At 37.6% G+C, this 25,952-nt stretch overlaps 1 protein-coding gene across 4 annotated transcripts in view; it reads left to right on the plus strand.

The window, feature by feature from the left end:
* The window catches only part of Satb2 (SATB homeobox 2), a 190,346-nt gene that overhangs the window by 24,221 nt on the left and 140,173 nt on the right, over nt 1-25,952 (plus strand). For all 4 annotated transcript variants that reach the window (XM_048345024.1, XM_048345026.1, XM_048345022.1 and 1 more), the window contains one exon: nt 12,628-12,804. In XM_048345024.1, coding sequence (XP_048200981.1) covers nt 12,628-12,804 — 177 coding nt within the window. The remainder of the gene's footprint in view (nt 1-12,627; nt 12,805-25,952) is intronic.

Genomic DNA, 25,952 nt, shown 5'->3' on the forward strand with positions numbered 1-25,952 from the left:
CCTGTAATTATAATATTGACTAGAAGGAAATAAATTTGAATCTCACTATAAAGTGAATAAATTTTCCCCTATTGGTTATTTTGGAAAGCATACTTGCTTTAAATAATAAAGGTGACTTAAAAAATACACTACTAAGTACATAAAATAGCCCTAGTATAGGAACCTAATTATGTACTAACTGCAAAATTACCAAAAAAAGAAAAAAAGAAAAAGAAAGCAAGGGAAGTCTGCAGTGATACATAGCTGTCCTCCTAAAAACAGGTGTTCAGAACTTTGGTGGAGTTGCCCTCCATGAGAGGGGACAGCACCAAGCTAAGCCCCATCCTCTGAAGTTATAAGGTATCTTCACACAGATCTTTTCCTTTAGGCTTGGCAAATGTGGTATTAGAAGACATAAAAAGTCCTTTATCCTTCAGGGATTAGAAGAAGATCGAATTGTTCTCTAAATGGGAAAGTTGTTATCCATTTAAGATCCAGGTCAAGTTACTTTACTGGGGGGCGGGGTGATATGATGACCCTGACTTTTTTGTTTTTCCTTCTGAAATGAATCAATAGGTAAAATTCAGTAAAATGAACTCTATTTATAAGCTCATTCTTATAGCTAGTTTGTGCCTTGAGCACATTTTTATGGCTAACTTGTCAAACACTCCCCCCGACCCCAAACTGAAGCTTACCATTGAAAGTCTGCCAATGTTGTCACAAATGATCATTAGTTCCCAAGAGACTTTGAGGAGGGAAAAATAAAAACTGTAGGAAATGCTATGATTTTTACTAACAACCTTTTCGTTTCATGTGTATTTTTTGCCACCGCAGCAAAACAGGGGAGCAACCTACGCATTTAGGGTTGCCGCCGAATACTCTGCTGTGGAAATGTATAGAATTCCAATTAGTACAGTCTTAGAGTATAAATGTACTTCTTTTCACACTGATCCAAGTGGTTAGTGGAAAACAAGTTGCAAAGTAATTCCCTCAGACCCCAATAAAAAGATTTATAGCAAAATAATTCTCGGTCTCATAATGGGACTGTTGTAGGGTTGTGTTTGATATTTGTAAGGCCAAAATACAGTCCGTGTACCCAAACGAAGCATTTATTGTAAACAAGTTAACTGCCAAGAGCTTATATCCTGTCAAACATAATCATGTGGAAGATTGATGTATATAGATTGAAAGTGAGGTTGAGGGAGACAGTTCCTTTCTTCGCCAAGGAAAGGCTTCTACGATGCCGCCCTCTGCTTTGATATAGTGACTCAGGGAAGCCCTCTTCCTCACGGCCATCCTTCTATGTATAATAAACACAGGCTTGCTCTCAAAAACAGATCTGTTTGTCTCTCCTACTTCTGTTAACAAAATAAAGAAATGAATATACATTCATGGTAGCTGTTATGTGTAGTTTCTTGAATCATCTTCACCCAGATCAGACAGCTATGGTTTTAAGATCAAATAACTGCTCTCACCTCTGGGGTCATTCTGGAGGGTACCCACACACCAGCACCTATGCCTCTAAGTAAGTAAACCCATGCAAACTTTTCCCTCCTATACATGGAATTCAAAAAGGGGCGCTGGGCTTCTCTTTTGGGCTATTTAGTGGCTCCCTTTGCACGATTAGAATTGTTTTGAAACAAGGAGGCTGGGTGAAGGGAGCACTCAAATGCTTCACTTTGAGGCTAGGAAATGTTTTTAGACTTAAAGAAATGAATCCAGGGAGTCTAGGGGACATGAAATGTTTCGCAGGTTGAGATATATCTGAAGTTACGCCTAGTTTTAAATATTACAGTAATCATCCAGGATTTTTTGTTTGTTTGTTTTGAAGAAGGTAGAAGGTAGAATTTTCTGTTTCATTCAGGATAAGGATTTCTCACTTTCTTGTTCATGAAACAAATCACTTTAGGCACTGGTAACATTTCATTAAAAATTCAGAATCCCAATCTCCCTGTGTTTGGATGGCAGGTTGCTTTAGGCCGACTATGGTAAGGGTGAATGTAAGATTTTCAATGGATTTTTGCGCAGTGACTTACATGATTTCTTCATTTTTTTTTTAAAGATTGAATTCAATAATTGATTTTGGAAATTATATAAAAAGAATATCTTGGAGCCATATAGCACAAAAAAATGAATAATCTTCTGTGTTCTGCTTTTCTTATTTAAGTAATTGCTCAAAATTACACAGGTACATGTATACTTAAAATACTTTGTCTGGGAAATATTCCATCAGACCCAGATTTCCCTGGACTGTAGGCTGGGTTTTATTAACTTGATCTGAGTCACAGTAATAATATCCTATGTATTACAAGCCAGAGAGCTCCGTATTCCCTAAGGGAACTGGAGAATATACACTATGATTTTGACTCTGTCTCGTTCTCTCTGCTGTTCTTTTCTCTTCCTTCTTCCTGTGTTAGTTCTTTCAGGGCTTGGGTTGCCATCTCCTCTCTACAGACATTTGTTCGATGCAGGAAGGGAGGAGATTTCAGTGGCTGGGAAAAGGTATGCTGGCTGCTTTCTGTTGAAGATCAGCTGTGTGAAAACTGCATACCTTTATTTCACAGTGACCAGTTTTTTACTTCTGTTAAATATCTATAGCTGCTTTACTATTTAAACCAGAAACAGTGAACAGTAGGATTTTCTTCATGGGCAGGGGTGGGTGGAAAAAGCCTTTATTTTGGTGATAAAAACTTTACTTTTAGTTTTTTTTTTATTTGATAAGAATCTTTCTACTCTAGTATGATTTCCTTTGAGGCTTTGCACCAGTGTTTGATCTCAATTTTTAATAATTTTTGTGAGTTAAACTCCCCAAAGAAAACATGCTTGTGCTATGAAATATTCCCACTAGAAATCTGGGTAGTCTTGTCTTATTGAGAGCCGGGCGCTTGATTCCTTTATTAATTCCTTGCTAGAGAACCTTAGTACGGTTAGCCTTTCCTTAACACTGCACTGGAGAAATTACTCAGGATTAAAAAAAATTGTTTGAATTAGATAAAATAACATGTACACAGAATCGAAAACCCAGGATGAAGCAAATGTTAGTATCAGGACTATTATTGACTCCTTTTTTGGCTTAAGGGAATCTGAGTTGCAAATAGCTTTTCTAGAGAGGGTAATGAGAATGAGGTGAGAGGCAAAGACATGGGCACATAAATACTCTTTTTAAACTACTGTTTTAAAGCTAAGCATTGGTGGCCATCCTAGCTACTCAGGAGGCTGAGATCTGAAGATTAAAATTTGAAGCCAGCCTGGGCAGGAAAGTCAGTGAGAATATTATCTCCAATTAACTAGCAAAGAAATGCCAGAAGTGGACCTGTGCTCATTTGGTAGAGGGCCAGCCTTGAGCAAAAAAGTTAAAGGACAACTCCCAGCCCTGAGTTTAAGCCACACTACTGACATAAAAAGCACCCCCCCAAAAAACAACTATGCTCTCAGAAATGTCTAGAATACAATATTACGTAACACAGGACAGAAATCCTAGTATTTGTGCATACTGGTTTAGTCACTTTTAATGCACTATCTCAACTCGATGTGCGTCTTTATACCCAGCCTTAATAATTTAGTTTTGAATTCAGGATCCTTCAGACACGTCATGAAGTTGAACTTTTCTATCATATCCAAACTTGTACTTTTTATTTTTAATTAAAAAAATTATAGAATCAGTAAGCATTTTTGTCTTTCTGTAGTTATAAAATTAAAATAAAGATACTGCAATTTCTCACTATAAGGGGACAGGGACCCAGACAGTGCAGCAGGCCAGTTATTCTGAGTCATGCAAGGGTCCATTGCAGTGCTGCACGTTGTTACACCGGGAATTTCTGTCAGCATGGACATGCATAGTCCTGTGGTCTGGCAAGCTTCCTCCATGGGGAGTTCTTGAATCTGCTTGTGCAGATCCTTTCCTAGAAAGCTCTCCTTGTTTCCTGTTGCTGTATGAAATGCCAGAGGCTCACAGTTATGCGGAGAAGTTTGACAACTGGGGATCTTAGGGGGGGAAATCCAGAGTGGACACTACCAATTATTGATGGTGATGAATGTCTGCATGGAATTAGCATTTTGTTCAACTGCATCACTACTTATTTAGTACCTACTCTAGGACAAGCTTGGGTAGGGGGGTGGGAAGAGTAAAGATGGACCTAAATATGTGCTCTCCCTTATGCCAAGGAGAGGCCTGACATTGCTGATGTGGGGCATTTGGTATTTTGGGTCAGGTTTGTGGGCCAGGTTTGCTGGCAGAGTTCCTAGGGGTAACTTGTAACCTACAGTTTACGTAAGTAGCTACAATGCAATTTCTGTGTGCTTATTTAGTCTGGGATTTTCAAACTGCCCATCCAGTTTTATTTTGTCACTGAAATTCTGTGACTGAGGAGCTATTAGAGACCTTTAAAATCATCTTTCACCCTTCGGGTAGAATTGTGATCTCAACCTAGAGACAAGCCTGGAATCTGAAATGAAGGCCAGTACCTATCTCCCTTTCCTATCACTTGAGGCCCACTTCAAGTTTTTTGGGTTCACTCTCTGTTTCCCACCTGAAGCTTATTATTTGCTCTTTTCTTCTAATGTTTTGTACACATGGCTCAATCTGCTCTTCCTTTACACTGTGAATCACTCAGGACATACTGTCATCCCAACTATCTTGCCTTTTGCTTCTCCTACAATGAGAGTGAGGGACAAACCAAACCACCAACAAAAACAAGGGAATTTGTCCTTTAGGGAATCCATAGGTCACAAGCAAAGGGGGAGAGGAAAACTGGAACCAGAAGCTGCATAGAGATAGCCTCCAGGACCCATAAGGGAGAGAGATTCACTTATACCCAAATGGTGCACTTTCCGCTTCCCCCAAATTAAATAGTTAGCATGTCTTTCTCCTATTCATTTCATTACCTCATTTGAAATTTCTTTCCTTGGAAATTTATTTGGGATACAACGTAACCCCTTTACAGGGAATATACTTCCCTACACCACATATTGATGTTCAATGGCAGAATGCATACGATTCTTTTGCCTAGTTGCCTTTGTAAGCTGTTTGTTTGCATACTCCATGTGAGGTTTATACAAGGAGGTCTAAGGATGCATTTCTAGAACATATCCTTATTGAGATAAAGAGACCACACAGCCATTCCACAGTAACTTATAGTGTCTTTTTAATCTAGTAATCTCTGAGATCAGCCTCAGGAGGGAGTAGGAGGTGTAGTGGAACGTGGAGCCTGTGGCTGCCTTAGTCCAGTGGGTTGGATGTCTGAGAGAGAACAGCAGGGGCAGGAGAGAGGAAAGTAGGAAAGAGGCACTTAACCATTTTGAAATTTTGCCTGGGATCCAATGAGGAGATTCAAAACACCCCATTTGTCCTTTCTGTTTCTTATTACAATTCTTGGCATGTAAGCTTTTCTTTATTGTTTTAAGATAGGAAGAAAGGGTTAGAGATTAATAGTGGCAAGTTACTTTTGTTCTTATCTCTGATTTAAGGTTGTGTGTATTTGCTAGAGGGAGAGTCAGTCAGAGAAAAACAGAATATGACATTATAGAACAAATGGTTTTATTCATTTATTTTGCTGTTCCTGGTGCTCCGACTCTGAGCCTGGACGCTGACCTTGGGTTTCTTTTGCTCAAGGCCAGCACTCTACCGCTTGAGCCACAGTGTTACTTCAGTCTTTTTCTGACTAATAGGAGACAAAAGTCTCACTCTTTTCCTCCTTCTTCCCCCTTTTGCTGGAATTGAGCTGATCCTCAGAGTAGCTAGGATTACAGGCATGAGCCACCAGTGCCTATGCAAATCATTTTGTTCACCTAATAAATTTGCAATAGGAAAAAGATAGTCCTTCACATCTTTCTCTCCCAGTCTTCCGAAGACTCCTGGTCTACATGGTAGAATTAATTTTCAGTCTCTTAAAGTCTAGGGTTGATTTACTATGGAGTGTAATACTTTCTTTCAGGTTCAATTTACACAAAGAATAGATCTGAGGGGCTCTGCCAAAGTGTTTGTCAGACCTTCCCAAATGATAGAACCAGATACATTGCTGGCCCTGGGGAAGGGAGTGGGTGGTCTGTGCTTGAGGACATGAATGAGCTTCCTTCTTTCTTTTGAGGAAGGACTTACTGCTATCTCCTGGGAAGGGCTCTGGTCTTTCAAGGGGCAGTCCCTAGAATGAAGGTAGTCCTAGAAGACAAAGGGGCTATCTGGGAGGTGGGAGTCCAGGCTCTTTCTCCCATTTTCATGAGCCTTTTTTGTCTGACTCAGAAGGAAGAACTCATTTTTTTTTAATTTCTCCTATATGCCTGCTACCTGGTAGTACTGAAAATAAATTTACTTAATAAGCAATACAGGCCATTCACTGGGAAAAGCAAGTAGTAAAGACTCCTTTACTGAGCAGCCAACAACTGAGATTCCTGTGAGGGTGGATTTTAGAGTATTATTTTTCAAAGAGAAGAAATCTTCTTTTGCCTTATTTGTTTGTTTTTGTATCATTCTTATTTATTCTCCCATAGTTTCAGGTACTCTTTGTTAAATGAAAACAATAATAGCTCTGTCACATGGTACATATGAGCAGAAAATTAAAGCAGCTTCTGTGGATTAAATGATAAACTAGACAATGTAATGCTAAGGACCTCTCTCTCTTCTTCCCTCCTCTACTTAGTGCCTATGAGTCCTGAGCTCAGGGCCAAGGCTCTGACTCTCAAATTTTCTTTTGCTCTACCACTTGAGCCACAGCTCCATGTCTGGCTTTTTGGTGGCTTAGGAGTCTCAAAGACTTTTCTGTCTGAGCTGGCTTTGAATCATAATCCTCAGATACCAACTTCCTGAGCCACTGGTGCCCTGCTTACTGTATTTTTGTCTTTAATAGAAAGTGGTTGAGTTCTGTCATGGAGACGTCATGATGCTGAACTGACCTTTACTTTTCATTGTTGAGATTAAACATCTAGATGGAGCAGTAGAGATATTTGTTCCTCTGGCCACTTTCATAGCTAGTGCTGTAACATTTCATAGGGACTGTTACCTAAAATGAAGGGAAGGGAAAAAGGCCTTTTTGTCATTAAAGAAGTTGGATTAGTATTGTTAGAAGTAGAATTACTGCTTACAATTTGCTTGGTGATACCGAGAGCAGATCACATTGGATTTGGAATTTAACCAAGAATGTATCTTTCTCAAGTCCCTTAAATTCTGAAACACAGAGGAAAGATAACTAAGGAATATCCAAGAAGCGACACTACAGTCAATTAATTAGTCACTTGATAAGCTAGTGATCAGTTTATCTTGTGTGAGAAAAACTATTGTGAGTGATACTATTTAGCAGATGGCTTATAGTAATGATGCTTGATAGAAATATAATATACGTTAATGAGTAATTTTAAATTTTCTAGTTGTTCCACTTAAAACCAGTCCAACAGGGAAACTGATTTCAGTGACTTGTTTAGCTCAGTATATCAAAACTATTTCTATATTGCAATTAATTTTTAAATACTAAGTATATTTATTTTTTTTTAGTATTAAACCATTGAAATCAAATATGTATTTTATCCTAATATAACATCTCAGTTCATGCCAAACCATATTTTCAGAGCTCAGTAGCCACAAGTTGTGATTGTAGTATTGGACAGTCAAACTGAAAGCATGAAGAATAGTGCTTTTGAACCTCCCTTTTTCTGTTGAGCATGTTGAGCTAATATTATTTAGATAATTCATTCAATAGTTAATTAATACTGTTAAGAGTATTTAGTGAATAGGTCATTCAGTATATTTTTCATTCCAAAGGCTTTTTAATACATATGCATTGCTTATAAAAACATTGAAATAATTTGTTTTCTTTTTCCCCTTTATAGAATAGTATTAATATTGTTCCTTCAAACAGAAAAATAGATCCTATTGGTTGAGGTCTGTCTTTATTTTTGTTTATTTATTTTTCTTTCTTTCTTTTTTTTTTTGATGATGCTGGGGTTTTGAACTCAGGGCCTCATGCTTGCCAGGTAGGTTCTTTTTTTTTTTTTTTTTGCCAGTCCTGGGCCTTGGACTCAGGGCCTGAGCACTGTCCCTGGCTTCTTTTTTTTTTGCTCAAGGCTAGCACTCTGCCACTTGAGTCACAGCGCCACTTCTGGCCATTTTCTGTGTATGTGGTGCTGGGGAACCGAACCCAGGGCTTCAATTATACGAGGCAAGTGCTCTTGCCACTAGGCCATATCCCCCTGCCAGGTAGGTTCTTATTCATTCATTAAGAAGTATGTATCAGGGCTGGGAATATGGCCTACTGGTAAAGTGCTCACCTCGTATATTTGAAGCCCTAGATTCCATTCCTCAGCACCACATATATAGAAAAATCCGGAAGTGGCGCTGTGGCTCAAGTGGTAGAGCCAGGGACAGTGCTCAGGCCTTGAGTTCAAGCCCAGGACTGGCAAAAACAAAACAAAACAACAAAACAAGAAGTATGTATCAAAGAGCTGAGATATGTAACATTGTCTAATACTCATAGCAACTCTGTGATGTGAGTATATATTGTTTTCATTTAGTTGGGAACAGTTAGAGACTTGGAAAGGCCAGATAATTTCTCTTCCCTCCTTATACAGGTCAAGAGTGACAGTGTCAGGCAGGACCCAAGGGTTGTCTTCCTTTACCACTGCAGCCAGCCAACTCCCAGGCTGCTGGGTAGAAGCAATATCAATGGCCCTTTATAGTTCCACACACATCTTCAGAAATTATACTAATGACACTGGGGAAAGAGTATTTTTCTAAGGGAGAGAGCGTTAAAAGCTTTTTTCGCCTCTGAGATGACAACATTCCTCGTATATCCCTGGTTGTCAGAACAAGTCTTGATCTTTAGCAAATGGCTGGAGCCTGTGTGCCTGCCCTCTAGATTAAACTACCTGCCCCCAACTACAATTGTAAAAGGCTTAACCAGGCTTATGATGAGAAGGTCCAAAGTTCTTCACTTGATCATCTGGAAATGGGTCTGTGTTCCAATACAAGAAAAATGATGCCCCAAGCTCAAAATATACAGGGCCAGAACCACAGGTTTTCTGTTCTGTTTCTTCCTCATTTCTCAGTTTGTTGTAAATGCATTTACTTTTCCCAACTGCTATTCTTTTTTTTATTGGGATTTGTCTTTAAATTCTTTGCAATTTTAAATTATTTTTGAAGTACTTTCTGAACACTCTCTCTAGCATCCCTTCTATTTTTCCCTCCCTCCTCCCTTCCGCTTTTCTTCCCTCTTTCTTTTCCTTCCCTTAAGGAGAGTGGTAGGACCAATGGATAAATAACTCTTTTTTTTTGGGGGGGGGTGTATATTTTACCTTTCATGGTTTGTTTTCCTTAGGGTGTCCTATTTTAAAGGCTTTATAAAGCAGTGCCTTAATTCTCCTCATTCCATACTTTACATCCATTACATTGTTTTTACTGTATTTATTTCTATTTTCATTGTCACTAGCAACTACATCTATTTTTCTTATCTTTCTCTTCTTTGGTAACAGCTGAATTTTATTGTAAAATCATGATAGTTTACACTGATATGACTCTAGTAAGAAGGTGATTTTTTTTTTTCTCTTTAAACCCTTGGTGGTGGGGGGAGGGAATGCCAGTTGCTGGTGGCTCATTTCTGTAACATTAGCTACTCAAGAGGCGGAGATCTGAGGATCCCAGTTCAAAGCCAGCTCAGGCTCCAGTTAACAAGATACATATCTATATCTATGTTTATATCTATAAATGTATGTATGTATGTATGTGCACATATATGTGTATATGTGTTTATGTACACATATGTGTATATGTAACCTATTATGACTTTTTTTTTGTTGCCAGTCCTGGGGCTTGAACTCAGGGCCTGAGCACTGTCCTTGGCTTCTTTTTGCTTAAGGCTAGCACTCTACCACTTGAGCCACAGCGCCCCTTCTGGCTTTTTCTGTATATGTGGTGCTGAGGAATTGAACCCAGGGCTTCATGAATGCTAGGCAAATACTCTACCACTAAGCTACATTCCCAGCCCATGATTTTTCATTTGAGGCAGTGCCTCAAAAGTATCCCTGTCTAGTCTGGAACTTGAAATTCTCTGGCCTCAGTCTCCTGAGTGTCAGCCCTCTTATCATATTCTTTAGTGTCTCAGACATATGTGCTTCAGAATACTCCTATATTGTACATTCCTCGTTAGTATCGTTCAATTGTATAAATGATCCTGAAGTCTCTTTTAAAAAACAAATTAGGTGATGGCTGTTGGGTGATGGTGGTGCTTGCTTTTTGGCTGTAAGGAGTTATTGCTCTTTCCATCATTGTTGCTTCTTTCCATCATTGAACTAAAATGCTTAGGAAATACTTTGCCTATTGATAGTTGAAAAGTATAAGTCCCTACATGAATAACTAGATTCCTGAGCTTTTATGTTATGTTTCATATCTAATTGATTGAACTTTTAATAAATTATTATCTTTAGTAAAGTCTTGAGGTTTTTTCAGTTGATAATAGACTTGAGAAAGATTTATGGTGCCTAAGTGATGGCGCTTGATAGCTTATGGAACAACTGGATACATCTAAGGTTCTGATCTGTGATTCTCAGATGTATGACACACAGATATTGACATTAGGGATGGCACATGGATTTTCAGCATTGAAACTTCTGTACACATAGGCATTAGTTGTTAAGTAGCTTATGGCACCACGGGCTGCGTGGCCCTCTGTGTGCAAATGCTTAAATGACTTGAAATCAGCTGATGCCTTGGACAAAGATCATATAGCAGTATGGAAGATTTAAAAGGTCTAAATAGGGGCTATTCCCCTGCTGGGAAGGTCTTTTATGAATGAGTCCTATCAAATAGTGTTATGCTTGTTCAGGAAGATTTTTTAAAGCTCTTGGCCACATGGAGTTCAGGAGCCACCGCAGACTTGTTCTTAGTCGTATCTCTGGAGACTTGGGTGATGGCTGACACAGAGTAAGGGCTGGGAAAATTAGCGATTACAGGGATAATCTGTGTGTGTGTGTGTGTGTGTGTGTGTGTGTAAATCTAATTTTTATTATTCTATCTGTACCACAGTCACATTTGGGAATACATTTAGTATAAATAAATAAACATTTCGTATATCAGTGATGGTCACAATGAAAAAATTACATTTTATAGAGCATTATGTGGCAGGTTAAGTCCTTTCCTTAGCCTAAAAATTGGCCAGTTTCACTGTTACCTCCTATTTTCTTTCAATCTTCCCCATGGTAAGTGCACTTACTGTGGACAATGATGTTGCCTTGTTCTCAAGGTGGATATCAAGTCAATAGTTGTCTCAAGTATAGTATGGTAAGACTTGTTAGTGTGCTCTGCAGTCTTAATAATAATTACAATGATCTTTAATGATAACAATTCTTAATGAGTATTATTATTGTTAATAATGATGGCATTTAATAATTACACCCAATACTTATTATCTTTAATGATAATAATTAGCACATGGGAACCAGTTGCACCATTGTATTATCTTTAGAACAAAAACCTGAATCTGTGTCTGCCCCCACCCTCTATTGAGTGAGTCAGTAGCTGTCTGGGGTCAGGCAGGCAGGAGGGGCTTCTGGAAAAGTCCTGTGTGTCAGGGCATCGTTGTGCCTCACTATGACCGCCACATATGCCCTCCACATGCCCCTTTCCTCTTGCACACTCATCCTTCATTACATTTGATGTTTTTTTTTTTGTTTTGTTTTGTTTTTTTTTTTTTTTGTACAAAGAGAAGACCCAGAGCAGATTCTTGTTCTGTAACATAATAATTTGTGGGAATTACATAGGACAGAGTCCGTGTTTAGTACTTATACATTGGTAAAACTTTTGATCTTCTACTTTCTCTATGTTTAGATACAAATGCCTGTATGACTTTTTTTTTTAAATAAAAAACATCTTAAAACTGTTTGGTGAATTAAACATTTTTTAGCTTTTCACACTTTGATACAAAGCAGAGAAATATTTCAGTGACAACAGATTTCAACAGATTTTCAACTAGACTAATTTGCTTTATTCTTTAGGGTAGTTTACTTCTTTTCTCTGCAAACATAAGAAAAAAATAGTCTTTTTTCCCCAGTTGTAACTGGTGTTAGTATATAAAATAATAATTCTAAAGAGAGGAAGGTTTATATTTGGATGCATATTTTATAAAAGTTAAGTGTTAGTTAAGACTTTTGTGATCAGAATATTTTTAGAGAGGATTTTTTTTTAAGCCCATAAGAGGGATTTCTTATAAAATTTCAGTTGACTTTCTTATACATATCTATAACATCTAAGGCCTTGGAATAAAACTCTGGCTCCTTTTCCCCTGGTATCTTTAAAGTAGAAATTTTGAAATACAAGTAAATCTGGATAGAAAATGCTAATGCTAGAACTGAGATAATGAGCAAAGAAGAGCCATTAAAGATTCCAGGGTCTGTAAGATCACCTTGACTTCACTGAATTGCTAAGGGTAGGACACCCAGTGCTAGAATCTGAGGGCCTCTGCCAGTGCTTCTGTTGTAGTCTGTCGGTGATAACAGGAAGGGAAAACCTACAGCTTTCAATTAGGCTCCTGGGACTAAGAGGCCTGTTTATTCTAAACCGCTGCTCATCACAGATGAGTGACTTTTGTGACTGTCTCTTCTCTTTTCATCATGGTGACTCAGATTTGCTTTGTAATGCTTGTGTTTTGCTCTTGAATTCTATCCCTCCAGGTTTGATGATTCCTGTCTTTTGTGTGGTGGAGCAGTTGGATGGCTCTCTTGAATATGACAACAGAGAAGAACATGCTGAGTTCGTCTTGGTGAGGAAAGATGTGCTTTTCAGCCAGCTGGTGGAGACTGCGCTCCTGGCCCTGGGGTATTCTCACAGTTCTGCAGCTCAAGCTCAAGGTATTCAGCCATCTCCCTGTCTCCTCCAAGCCCCCTGTGATCTAAGAGCAGGTTCTTGGAAATAGTTCCCAAAGCAAGGCTTGTAAGAGAATGGTCAGGTTTAGCATTTTTCTCAAACAGTAAGTAGTAGGATGTGTTTTGTGGAGTTTGATTTTTTTCTTGTTGTGAGAAACATTTGACCAGTACCTATAGAGCCACCAAAATTGGCTTGCATTTCAAAGGAATCTTCTGGGTTTGTGTTTTTTTTTTAATGATTTTGTTTCTTATTTCTCTAAGGGAGCAAATTAGTGTTCTCAGGGCCAGTGCTGAGATTTTTGACTCCCAATGGGTTTAAACCTTTATACATGATTTCTGTGCATTTTGCTTTCTAAATTTATTTATTGCTTTGGTCCTCTGGCTTCTGTGGTTTATGATCAGTTTTTAATTAAACAGAGATAAATGGATGCACCTTAGGCTTTTGTACCTTTGAAAACTGTTCTTTCATTTTGATGTGGTCCATTCATGAAAAAAAAAACTATGTGTTTGTAATCACTTCCTTTTACCTATTTAATTAACTACTAAAATTGCATCATTATTTCAGTGTATAATACTGGGAAACTCATTGTGAGTTTCTCTTGTTTCATTCTGAAGCATAGACCATTGTTCTTTTATGTCAAAGAATTGACAAAACAAATCACACAAACAGCCCCAAACCTTGAATAATGGTAATATTTTTACCCAGGAATTATTATCCTCATTTTCCAGCTGAAATGTTTGAATTGTATAGTTGGTGACTGTAGCTATAACTACAGAAAATATATACCTTACATATATACATTTTATTTTATATAGTAATTTCCTATTTTACAATATTTTTTAGCATTACTAGAATGTTTGCTATTTTTTGAGTTCCTCGTCATATCATTCCTAAGGACTGTCAGTCAGAGCCTCATTTATTCTGATAAAGAAGCTTTGAGAGATTAGGCATTTATATAGAATTACAAATATAGTAACCAATGACACCGGATTTAATAGTGTTACCCTGCATGTCACCCCGAGTCCAAGTGCAGTCTACATCCAAACTCTTGGCCAGTTTGGGTGCAGTGATACAGCTGAGCTATCGAGTCAGTGCTTTCAAAAGAGTGTGATAAAGGATGATTCATTTCCTTTCCTCAACAACTTTCTTCCTTGTGTGAAGGATTCAGGATTTGATCCCAAGCAAATTGCATACTGAATACTGCTGATTTTATTTAATGCTATGTGCATAAATGAAATAAAAGCCCTCTCTCCCTCCCTTCCCAGAAACTTTTCATGCCATTTTAGGGATGTTTTTCTCTGAATGTAAAGGTCATTGTATCCCACTGCTTGCATCCTGGTGGGCCAGCTTCCTGTTTGACAGGGCTATCCATCTCAGTTAGCAGGGCTGTTGAACACATCGTGAGCTCACATGTGGAACACAAGCACTAAGTGGCCAAGATTTGATTCTTGGCACATGCTGAGGAAAGGGGCTCTCAGGAAATTTGCACCCGGGAGCCGCACCGTGCCTTCAGTGATGTGGACATTGCTCCACTCCTGGAGGTAAGGTACTGGCAATAAATACCATCTACACTGGAGGGTTAAAGGAGGAACAAGTCAAAAGTGATCATTTGCTTCCTCAAGAGTTTTGAAAAATAAGGTTAAAAAAACACTACCTATTATACTTTCTTTGTAAGTTGAACTAACATAGTAACATCATAAGAAGCTCTAGATCACAGACAGACCTTTGGTTTTAAACAGAACTTTTTATCACTAGATTCTGTACTGTAACCTGACAGAGGTCATGAGAAAAAAACAACAACACAAAAACCAATTTGTTTTGTTTTAGGCTGCTAGTCTGTATTTTGGGTAAATGGAAAAAGTTGGCATTGTTTATTTTGGAATAAATGTAATAGATCGTTGTTGTTATTCAAATGATTAGAAGTTGGCTTTGTGCATGTTTGTTATATAGAAAATGGTATGCTTGATGAGACAAGCTGGATGAACAGCAGAGGGAGAGGAAATTAGAAGAAAGAAGGTGACTTTTTGAAGATGTACGGCATGAGGATTTTTGCGTGTTGCTGCTTTCCTCTAGTCATGTTTTGTTTTTTGTTCAGGTTTATCATTTCCCCAAGGTGGTGGGGGGTCATCATTCAGGGATTCTTTCATAAAGCCACTGGCAGTTAAGGTTCTGACTCTCTTCTTCCTGTGCTGGAGGAGTTAGACAGCTTTGAACCGACTGCTAAACAAGCAGGTTGCTTTGAGCCTGTTTTTAAAAACGGAGTCTCTTGAAACATGATTTTTCATTTTGACGTGACTAGGAAAGGTTTTCAGTAATTGAATTGGAGAAGTATCTGAGGTTATCTATGAAAGAGAAAATACATGAGCAATGTCATTATTTTGGAATGGTGCTCAAGTCCCAATAACAAGGGAGTGCGCCCATGCTTTTGTGAGCATGAGATTGTCAATTTCTTTTCTCTGAAAGGATATTCCTTCCCTCCAGGTGAACTGAGAAGGTTTTATTAAGAAAGAATATTTGCTTCTTTCTTTTTTGAATATTTTTATTATATTTAAGTAGTTTTACAAAAGAAGCTGCTATTCAACAAAACAGTTTATGAATATAGTGTGTCTTGATCAGAGTCACTCTTCAGTATTTTCACGTACCCCTCCCAGCCTACCTCTTCTTTCTTTATAACCTTTAAAGGATGATACAAATCTTGCTGCCACAGAGTTCAGGATTTCCCTCCCTCTAACAGTAATCTTTTTTTTAGAAGGTCTGAGGTTGGAACCCAAGAGAGAAAAGGGCACAAGATATTGTAATAAATCATGAGAACCATGTTTGTAGCTGATCCAGACCTACATTTTCTATTGCATATACCACTAACTCTGTGATTGTCAAGGATGTGACTTGCAGGATTCATTGGACCTGCTGTTTTGAATATACAAAAGGCTGAAAGCTTGAAGTCTCTTTGGTTTACTCAGAATAGGTAGAGTAAGGTCTAATGAACTGTAGGCACAGCTTACACTTTGTAAGAGCCCTTGACTATGGAAGGACTTGCAATCTTTAGGAAGTGGAATTTACCTAGGCCTGCTGATATGCAGGGACATCAGGTTCTCAATCTTAAGTTTACTACTCTTCTTCCTATCAAGTGTGTGTGTGTGTGTGTGTGTGTGTGTGTGTGTGTGTGTGTGTGTGTGTGTAGGTGCTTTAAATCAGGACCTGGGCACTGTTTCTTAGCTTTTTTACTCAAGGCTGGCCCTATACCACATGAACCACAGCTCAACTGCTGGCTTTTTGGTCATTAGTAATAAATAAGAGTTTCATAGACTTTTCTGCCTGGGGTAGCTTCAAACTGGGTTCTTCAGACCTTAGCCTTTTGAGTAGCTAGGATTATAGGGATGAGCCTATAAGGCTCCATAAGGCTTTTGATAATAACACTGAAGTTCCTCATACAGTCCAGAAGGTTCTCTCGCTCACTGATTAAGTAGTTATTCATCATACTTGCCATCCTGGATACTGGACTCTGGGAGGCAGCTGTGAGAGCAAGGTGATACGTCACTCTGCATACAGCATATATTTTGAAAGTGCGTATTTTATTTTTTTACTTTCTGTAAGTTTCCAAATAAATTTAAAAAGATTATTTTTGACTAGAGAATTTCATTTAAAAGCAAACATGCCGAGCAATAAATAACCAACAGTCCTTTCTGGCTGGGTATTTTTGGTGTCAAAATTGTATGTGCCAAAGTGTATTCATCATCATTTCTGATTTATGTGGCAATGATTACATTGATGTAGTAATTTTAAATGATATTTAAAAATAACATGGAAAATGTATTTTGTTAATGTTATGCAAATCAAGCAGGGTGCCAAATAACCTCAATTATTTAAAATACTACATCTATGGCATAGAAGAAAGACAAAAGAAATATATTAAAAATGTCAGCAGAGTGAGTGGTAGAATTTTTTTTTCTTAATCAGAAAAAAGTGTAAGTATTAAACTGTATTTTCTGAATTCTCTGAATAAGTGAGAAGTTATTTCTACCTTCCTCCCACATTTTGTTATGTAGGTTTTATTGTCCATTCTATTGTATCCATTAGGGTGGAAACTTAGGACTTAGGTGCATTTCTGTTGTTTATCGGAAAAGAGATAAAGGTCAGGAAAAAGAATCAGCAAGTCAATAATGAAGTTCTGTAATGTATAAGCCAAGGGATTTCTGAGAGTTTTAGTAGTGCTGGCTAACAATTGGAGCAATGACTGCACGTGAGGCATTCTTCTTTGTTTTACTTCTCATTTGATGGTAGAGGAGACTGAGGGAGAGAAAGAGGAAAAAATGATTTGTTCCAGTGCATAAGCTAAGAGTTGAAAGAGCCGAGAACTGAACCCTCTTGTTCTACTCAAGTCAGCAAGGTTCACCACAGAGATGCTTCTGAACAGGCCGATCTCTAGCAGTTTAGAGTTGGGATAGGTACCACTTACCATTTATTTTTTGCTTCTTTTTGATATAAACCCTAAAAGGCAGGACTGTTTTGGATAGGCTGCCTGTTAAAAATACGATACATACTATATATGATCTATGTATGATCTATCATCTCTATCTCTCTAGTTCTCTCTCTATTTCATTTCCATGATGAAATGTAACTAGGTACTTTTTCAAGGTAATTCAGACAGATGTCACTAAAAAAAAAAAAATCTAAATCTTACAGATTTATTCTCAGTTGAATCCAACTTGTAAAATAAAGGGTCTGTTGTAGCTTGAGTGTTTCAAATATACAATTCTTGTTTATGAGATCAAAATCAGTCCCTATATGAAGGCCAAGCATATTACTAGGCAAACATTAAAAAAAAAAATCTCTGTCTTTGTAGTATTGTGCATCAAACCTCATACCTTGTTCAAGGTAGATGTTCTATCTTTAGGAAGAACTGAAAAAAAAAAACTCATGCTTTTATAGAGCTTACATTTTTATAGTTTAATTACACATGAAAAGCTTCAAGTGCCAACCATGGTGGGTCATTTCTGTAATCCTAGCTGTATGAGAGAGAGAGATGGGAGAAAATCATGGTTCAAGGCCAGTCTGGGCAAAAAGGTTAACAAGTCTCAAAAACAAGTGTGGTATGGTGGCTCATGAATATCATGCTGCTGCTCAGGAGGTGGAAGGAGGAGAATCTAGTCTGAAGTTGGCTTCATGCAAAACCTGGAGACCTTATCAGAAAAATAGCTACAACAAAGAAGGGCTAGATATAGGGCCTAGAGCAAGTGGCAGAGCACCTGCTTAGCAAACACAAGGCCTTGCGTTCAAACCCTAATACCAAACAAAACAAAACAAAGAAAAAACCCAGAAGAGAATATGGAACTATAACTTGATTTGTGATCCTTTGAGCAAAAAGTATCCAGTGTTAAGGTTCAGAGAATATGAGTATATATACAAAATTTATTTATAAAGTTGGTGCTAAGTTGTAACAAAATAGACATTTCATTCTTAAAATTTCTGCAAGAATTCCTCTTTTTAGTTTTTAGAAGTAGCTGCCAAGGTGAGCAGTGTACTTTGCTTTCTTAAAGGCAAGCTGTTTATCTTCCTGTTCTGTAGGTATTTTTCTCTGTTTTTCAGAGCAGGCCCATCTATGACTTTGGTTTATATTGGTAAAGCTCTTCTCATCTCATATCTTTAGGATTCTAGGATGGTACTAGTGGCTGATAGTATTGGAACAGTGGACAAATGAACTAGAAGTTATCATATTACTGGAGAAATGTCATGTTCCTAAAAAATACCAATTTTCTTTCTTCAGTGATTAAATCTGAACAAATCAAGAATAATTTTGGTATTCAATGCATAGCAGAATGTGAGGCCCATAGAAATTCAGTAAGTACTGTTAAGTGGATGAAAACATTTTTTAAGTTTCACTTTTGCTTACTTTTATCCACAAATACATTTTTCTTATATATTTCACTGTGAAGTTGGTTTCTGTTCATGATTTATCTATTAAATAAATCAGAAGTGAAACACAATCCAGCTAGTTATTGATCAGGTATTGTCATTTCCAGAACATTTCATAGAATTATTCCATAGTTTTCTTTTGGCTATGCTTATGGTAAGCAAACAACCCCAAGAATAACTGATAGAGTAATAAAATTTATTATTCAGAAAGTATGTATACGATTGCAGGGATGATCTAAATTCTTCAGTTTAACACTTAGAGATATTTGCCAGTGTTGATTTGGACCATGTTTGAGGGCCTTGTATGTGTAGGAAACTATTTCAGTCAATGAACTAGTAGCAATGGTAAGATTAAGTAGAATAAAATTTAAAGCTCAAATACCAAGGATACTTTTTTTTCACAAAAATGAATGGCATTCTTTATTCTTTATTATCATTTTATGTATTTTTAATTTTTATGTACTTTCCAATGGACTTTGTAGAAAATCTTATACAGAAACTACTTTTTCCTTCACTAGATAAGAATAATCTTTTTTTTTTTTGGTGCTGAGGCTTGAACTTGGTGCTTGGGTGCTAAGCACTTGCTTGAGACTAGTGCTTTACCACTTTGGGCCACATCTCCATTTCCATTTCTCTGGTGGTTGATTAGAGATAAGGGTCTCATAGACTTTCCTTCCTGGGCTGGCTTGGGAGATGATCCTCAGATCCTAACCTTCTGAGTAGCTAGGATTACAGGCATGAACCACTAGCTCTTGGCCATGAATAATAGTTTAATTTAAATTGCTCAGCACATGAGATGCTCTGTCCTTAAACCAATTTTCGATTTTTTTTGGTAACATATACAACATATACACATTTTTTTGCAACATATACAAATTTGAGTACTTACATTGTGCATCAAATATTTATGATCATCTCATCTAGGATCAACAATTATCAGGCAATTCATGGCCAATCCCATCTTATCTCACTTCCTGATACTTCCTGCCTCTTCCTTCTTCACTGGATTATTTTAAAGTACATTCTTGACTTCATAGTTTATCTGAATATTTAGAAAACATAAACACAAGCAGGTGTTATGGTACACACTTGCAAACCTATCATCCTGGGAGGTTGAGGTGGGAGTATTGTGAGTTCAAGGCCAGCTTGGACATATCTAGTAGTGTAGGCTACATTGAGAGACACTGTCTCAATAGAAAATTGAAAACAAACAAGCAACCCCTCAAAAAACCCTAAAACCATAAACAAACTCCTATAAAAAAAAAAAGAGATGCTGCTTTAATTTTTTGGAAATATTCCAAAAAGTTTCAAAATTTTCTAGTTATTTTATGCTTTTCTTTATGTTTACTTAAATATGGAGTCATATAAGTATATTTGATTCATGTGTTCATTAATTATTTTTGATTATATAGCTTTATCTTAAATTTAAAAATCTTCTAAAATTTATATTTGCTGCTTTAATTTAGAATTACTTTTATTTGCTAAGCTCAATAAAAATCCTAAACTTCTTTGAAATACTGTAATTTCAAAGGAACAGTTAGTAAGTTCAATTATAACTTTGGATAGTTTAAAAATATATACTTTTTTTGGAAGGAAGATGTTAAAAGACATATGAGATTTGGAGCCAAAGGTTTTCTTTCATGCTGCATAAAATTTGACATTTTCCCTATTGAAAAACGTTTAAAATGATCTTTAGACATATCTTGCTTTTTCTGTTGTTTTTCTTTGGCTTAATCTTTCTTTATCTCTCTCTTTCTCTGTGTCTCTCTCCCATTTTTCCCTCTCTAATTAAATTCTCATGTTTGGGATGCTTTCAACTTTTTTTCCTTTATAAAGGCAATGTTGAAAAAAAAGGATGTATATTTAGAAATTTTAAGTCTTGGAGCAAACTTATAACAAGCAAGATGCTTAAAAAAATTTTCTTTAGCCAGGAGCTGGTGGCTCACGCCTATAATCCTAGCTACAAAGCGGGCTGTGATATGAGGATCACAGTTCAAAGCCAGCTGGACAGAAAAGTCCCCATGACATTCTTATCTCCAATTAACTACTCAAAAAGTGGAAATGGTGCTATGGCTCAAAAGGAGCTTAGCAACAGTGTCCAGGCACTCAGTTTAAACCTCACAATGCTAAAATAAATAAATATTATTTTGCTTCTCTCATTCCCTCCCCCCAGTCACTAAAAAATTTACCTCTTTTGCTGTGAACTTAGTCTCAGACCTCATTAGAGCTGATGATCTGGTATGTAAAACTCTGATGGGGAGGGCACAGTTCTTTTTTTTTTTTTTTTTTTTTTTTTCGTAGGAAAATAAATCTTTTTTTTTTTTTTATTAATTGGACATAAATTTTTTTACAAGGTGTTGTGCAAAGAGGGTGCAGTTACATAGTAGGGCAGTGTGTACATTTCTTATGATATCTTACAACCTGTTTTTCTATCCCTTGTCTAGGTCAGGTTGACATATATGCAATATACAATGTATCAAGAACATATACAGTATTCACAGACTTGGTCTCTACTGTCTCTCCGTCTCCCTTTGTTAACAATCATATATCAGGGAGATCATGCCCCTTTGTTTTCTGTGTTCTAGGCTTGTCTCACTCAACATTATTTGTTCGAGTTCCGACCATTTCCCTGCAAATAACAATATTTCACCATTCCTAATCGCTATGTAGTATTCCATTGTGTATAAGTACCATATTTTTTGGATCCATTCGTCTGTGGAGGGGCATCTGGGTTGTTTCCATATTTTAGCTATTGTGAATTGTGCCGCGATAAACATGGTAGTACAAATGCCTTTTTGATATCTTGGATTTTGCTGTTTAGGATAGATGCCTAGGAGTGGTATGGCTGGGTCATAGGGTAGGTCTATATTGAGCTTTTTGAGAAACCTCCATACTGTTCTCCAAAGTGGTTGTACTAATTGGGAGGGCACAGTTCTATAGCAGATACCCTTGTTCTTTCCAGTGCTACAGGATGCTTAATTTCATGTCTCCCAACTTCCCTGAGGTCAAGTGGGCACAGCAAAATCTGAGGCACTCTCTGGTAACTAAATGCCAAGGGAAAGATAATGTTCATCCTATTTCCTTGTCCAATCTAGGATAACTGTGTATAATTTTGTATTCCTTATTCCTTATTTAGCCATAAATATGTTATTTTAAATATATATGAGTATAATTACATTATTTTAAATATATATGAGTATAATTATGGCTTAAGTAAAAGTCAACTGATAGAAGTACCATCTAGGGCTGGGAATATGGCCTAGTGGCAAGAGCGCTTGCCTCGTATACATGAAGCCCTGGGTTCGATTCCCCAGCACCACATATATAGAAAATGGCCAGAAGTGGCGCTGTGGCTCAAGTGGCAGAGTGCTAGCCTTAAGCAAAAAGAAGCCAGGGACAGTGCTCAGGCCCTGAGTCTAAGGCCCAGGACTGGCAAAAAAAAAAAAAAAAAAAGAAGTACCATCTATATATAAACTTGCATGGCCTGAATTTTGGGACACCTAGCTGTTGAGTAGCTTTGCTTAATGGAGAGCAGTGAATGCAAAAGGGTGATTTTCCTTTACCTCCAACTGGCATTACAATTTGAATGCCTATTTATGAAAGTCCATTCAGGTGCAGTAGATGATGCACTCCTGTAGTCTCAGCACTTAGATGGTGGAGGAAGGAGGCCTGGGAGTTCAAGGACAGTTTTGGCTGGGCTCTATAGAAAGACCCAGTTTCACAAAACAAAACTAATCTGAAATAAATCCCATCAGTGGAAATAATTTATTAAAAGATTATTCTTTCTTTCACAGTGAAGGAACTATTTAGCAATGTTTTTAGTTTCTGTTCTGTTTTGTATAGCTGTGGTAGCAATTAGCTTTGTTGTACTTTCTAATCTGCTTCAAGTCTTTTTTTTTAGGAGTTTAGACAATATCCATGACGTGGAGGGCTGATCTCCTAAGTTCTCTGTTCTGGGATTCCTGTGAAAAGACCCAGGGTTGGACAGACTAGTCTTCAATGATTTATTCCTTTATTTAATAACTAGAAGAATGACTTTCTATATTCTTTTTATCCTACCTATTATTCATTTAAGATGTGTGTGTTTTTTGGTTCTTTGTCCATATTTTTTCTCAGATCCAGTGTTACTGAATTTTTATGTTTGTACGGAGTCTCAGAGCTGTAGTAATTCAATCATTTGCATAGTATCACAAAGTGGCAGTTTTTTGCTTTCTTTTGCTGGCGTTGCACCCGTGGGACCCTGTACTGTTTGGAACCTCCTGTTCTATCTGTGGGGGAACATGCCAGGATAGGGTGCTAAGGGAGACAGAGGTGAGCCTGAGTGTTCAGCTGGTTGTTTGGCCACACATGGCTACCTTGGGGTTGGTTTAGAAGGTTATGAGCATTTAAAACCCCAAGCTTTAAAATGCATTTTTTCCCCCACTTCAGCACTGTGAACTCTAAGCTCTTAAGTCAAGGCTCCAGAGCACATGCCATTTGCATGCTCAAAAGCATCAACTGGCAGACATTGTTTAAGAATCCATGTGAGAAAACACAAGTTTTCCTCTGGCTGTCTGGCGTGAGGAAATTTTACTCAGAAAAGGACAGCAGATCTTCCCTGCTATTTTACAAGCTTGTTTTTGAGAGCCTGGAAAAGATCACTGCTGCCTGTATTCAAATCAAACAGCAGCGTGGGGCTTCCTCTCAGCCTCCTTCTCTTCCTCCACACAGAAATGACAAAAGTTGTCTATCAGGGATCATGAGTTAGGAGGGAAGTTGGTTTTCAATCCAAAGAGCCACAGCAATAAATAACAAGGTGAAAGGTCCTGTTTATTCTGAATATGGTGATTCCCCAAGGGATAAGGAGAGTTCATCCTGAGGAAGTCTATTTTATGTAGTTTGCAATAGAATGTCTTCTGTTGACATACCTATCAGAAGCATCTGGATAAGAGCACTTTTTAATATCATTTATTAGAAGAGAGTAGGGAAGAAAACCAAATAAAGGAAGTTGGCTGAAAAAAGGAACTTGGCGAGGTCACATCTTGATTCTCTGGTTCTCTACTATTGATAGTGTCTGTTATGTGTTAGATGTTGGAAATCTAGCAAAGCACCTGATGTGTGATGTCTTTGCTCTCAAGATGTATGTTCTTGTATGTTGTGAAGATGGAAAACAGACCCACAGATAGCAAAACCTTAGATAGGAGGCCCTATTCTCTCCCTCTAAAATGATATAGGCATTTAAGACGTTAAACTTCAGCTTTTTAAAATAACTTTATACCTATGTGGACTAACTGGTGTGGAATAGCACAAATTTCATATTGCTAGAATTAGTTTGGATTAAACTAAGCTTTAGTGTGTGTGAGTGTGTGTGTGTGTGTGTGTGTGTGTGTGTGTGTGTGTGTGTGTGTGTTTTGGTAAGAGAAACTGAAATTTTCCATAATAGACATAGTCTGGATTTATTTTTTAATAATTAATACTTATTGAGTACCACTATTCTAGCTGATGTTTAGCATGCATTAACATACCCACTGCTTACAATAGCTCCAGAAAGAACCATGTATCACCCACATTTTAGCAGTGAGGAAACAGTCTCAAAGAAGTAAAGATTTTGATCAACACAACCCTGGCTCTAGAGAAGGTGTACTCAAACACGATCTCAGTCAATGGGATTATATGTCTAGTTTGTTGGTTGAGAATAGAATTTAGACTAATAGCAACTATCCTTACAGGAGTGTACAAAAGGTTGACATTTTGAGTCTGTAGCTGAATGAACACATATATTCTTATATAGAATAAGGAGCTTGTTTTGAGTATAAATAACAAACTTGAACTTACTATGTGGCAAATATTTTGGTTTTGTTTTTTTCTGGTCCTGGACTTGGATCTCTGGGCCTGGGCTCTGTCCCTGAGCTTTAATGCTCAAAGATAGTGCCTTCTTAATAGCTAGAATTATAGACGTGAGCCATGAGTGCCCAACAGTAATCCTTATATTCTTAGTTATTATTTTTACTGCCAATAACAATGAAGCTTTGGTATCCAAATTAAAAAGAAACATTAATGCTTTTGGATTGTTTATATGGTGGTACTGGGATTGAACTCAGTATCTTTTTTTTTTTTTTTTTTTTTTGCCAGTCCTTGGGCTTGAACTCAGGGCCTGAGCACTGTGCCTGAGCTTCTTTTGCCCAAGGCTAGCACTCTACCTCTTGAGGGACAGCGCCACTTCTGGCTTTTTCTGTTTATGTGGTACTGAGGAATTGAACCCAGGGCTTCTTGCACTCTACCACTAAGCCACATTCCCAGACTGAACTCAGTGTCTTAAGCTTGCTAGGTAAGTGCTCTGCCACCTGAATCATGTCCCCTTTTCAATGTCATTATCAAGTGTGTGTGTGTGTGTGTGTGTGTGTGTGTGTGTGTGTGATCCTATGGTTTGAACTTGGGGCCTATTCATTGCTGTCTCTATGAGTTTTTGTTGTTGTTGATATTAATCATAGAGCTTGAACTCAGGGCCTGGGTACTGTTTCTATCCCTGAGCTCTTCTGCTCAAGGCTAGCACTCTACCACTTTGAATCATACTTCTGGTTTTCTGGAGATTAATTGGAGCCTCACAGACTTTTCTGCTTGGGCTGGCTTTGAACTGTAATCCTCAGATCTCAGCCTCCTGAGTATGTAGGATTACAGGTGTGAGCCACTGCTGCCCAGCTTTTCTGAACTTCTTTATTCAAGACTAGTGCTCTACCCCTTGATCCACAGCTCTCCTGCAAGCATTTTGGTGGTTAAGTGGGAATAAGCATCTCAGGCACTTTCCTGCTCAGCTGGCTTTGAACCATGATCTTCAGTCTCTTAAGGAGCTAGGATTATAAGTGGAAACCAACAGCTTAATTTTTTTTTAATGTTCACATTTTGTAAATTTGTTGTTTTAAACATTTTAACTGCATTTATTAAGGAAAATACATTTAAAATTCATTTACATTAGGTTTTCCACTAAAAAACACAATTAAGGAAGCCAGTGCTTTCCCGTTTAATTTTTTTTTCTTCCTTGCAGGCTGGGAATTGAGCCCAGTACCTTGAAAATGTTAGGTGAGCATTCTTCTCACTGAACTATATATCTCCAGCTCTTAAATAACAGCCCAGGTTTTTGTGTTTTGTATTTTGTTTTGTGTTTTTTAATCATGGGGCTTGAACTCACGGCCTGAGTCCTATCCCTGAGCTTTACCATTTTGAGCCATAGTAGTTTTCTTGT

Source organism: Perognathus longimembris, chromosome 4 (genome assembly GCF_023159225.1).
Source record: "Perognathus longimembris pacificus isolate PPM17 chromosome 4, ASM2315922v1, whole genome shotgun sequence".
Classification (NCBI taxonomy): Eukaryota; Metazoa; Chordata; class Mammalia; order Rodentia; family Heteromyidae; genus Perognathus; species Perognathus longimembris.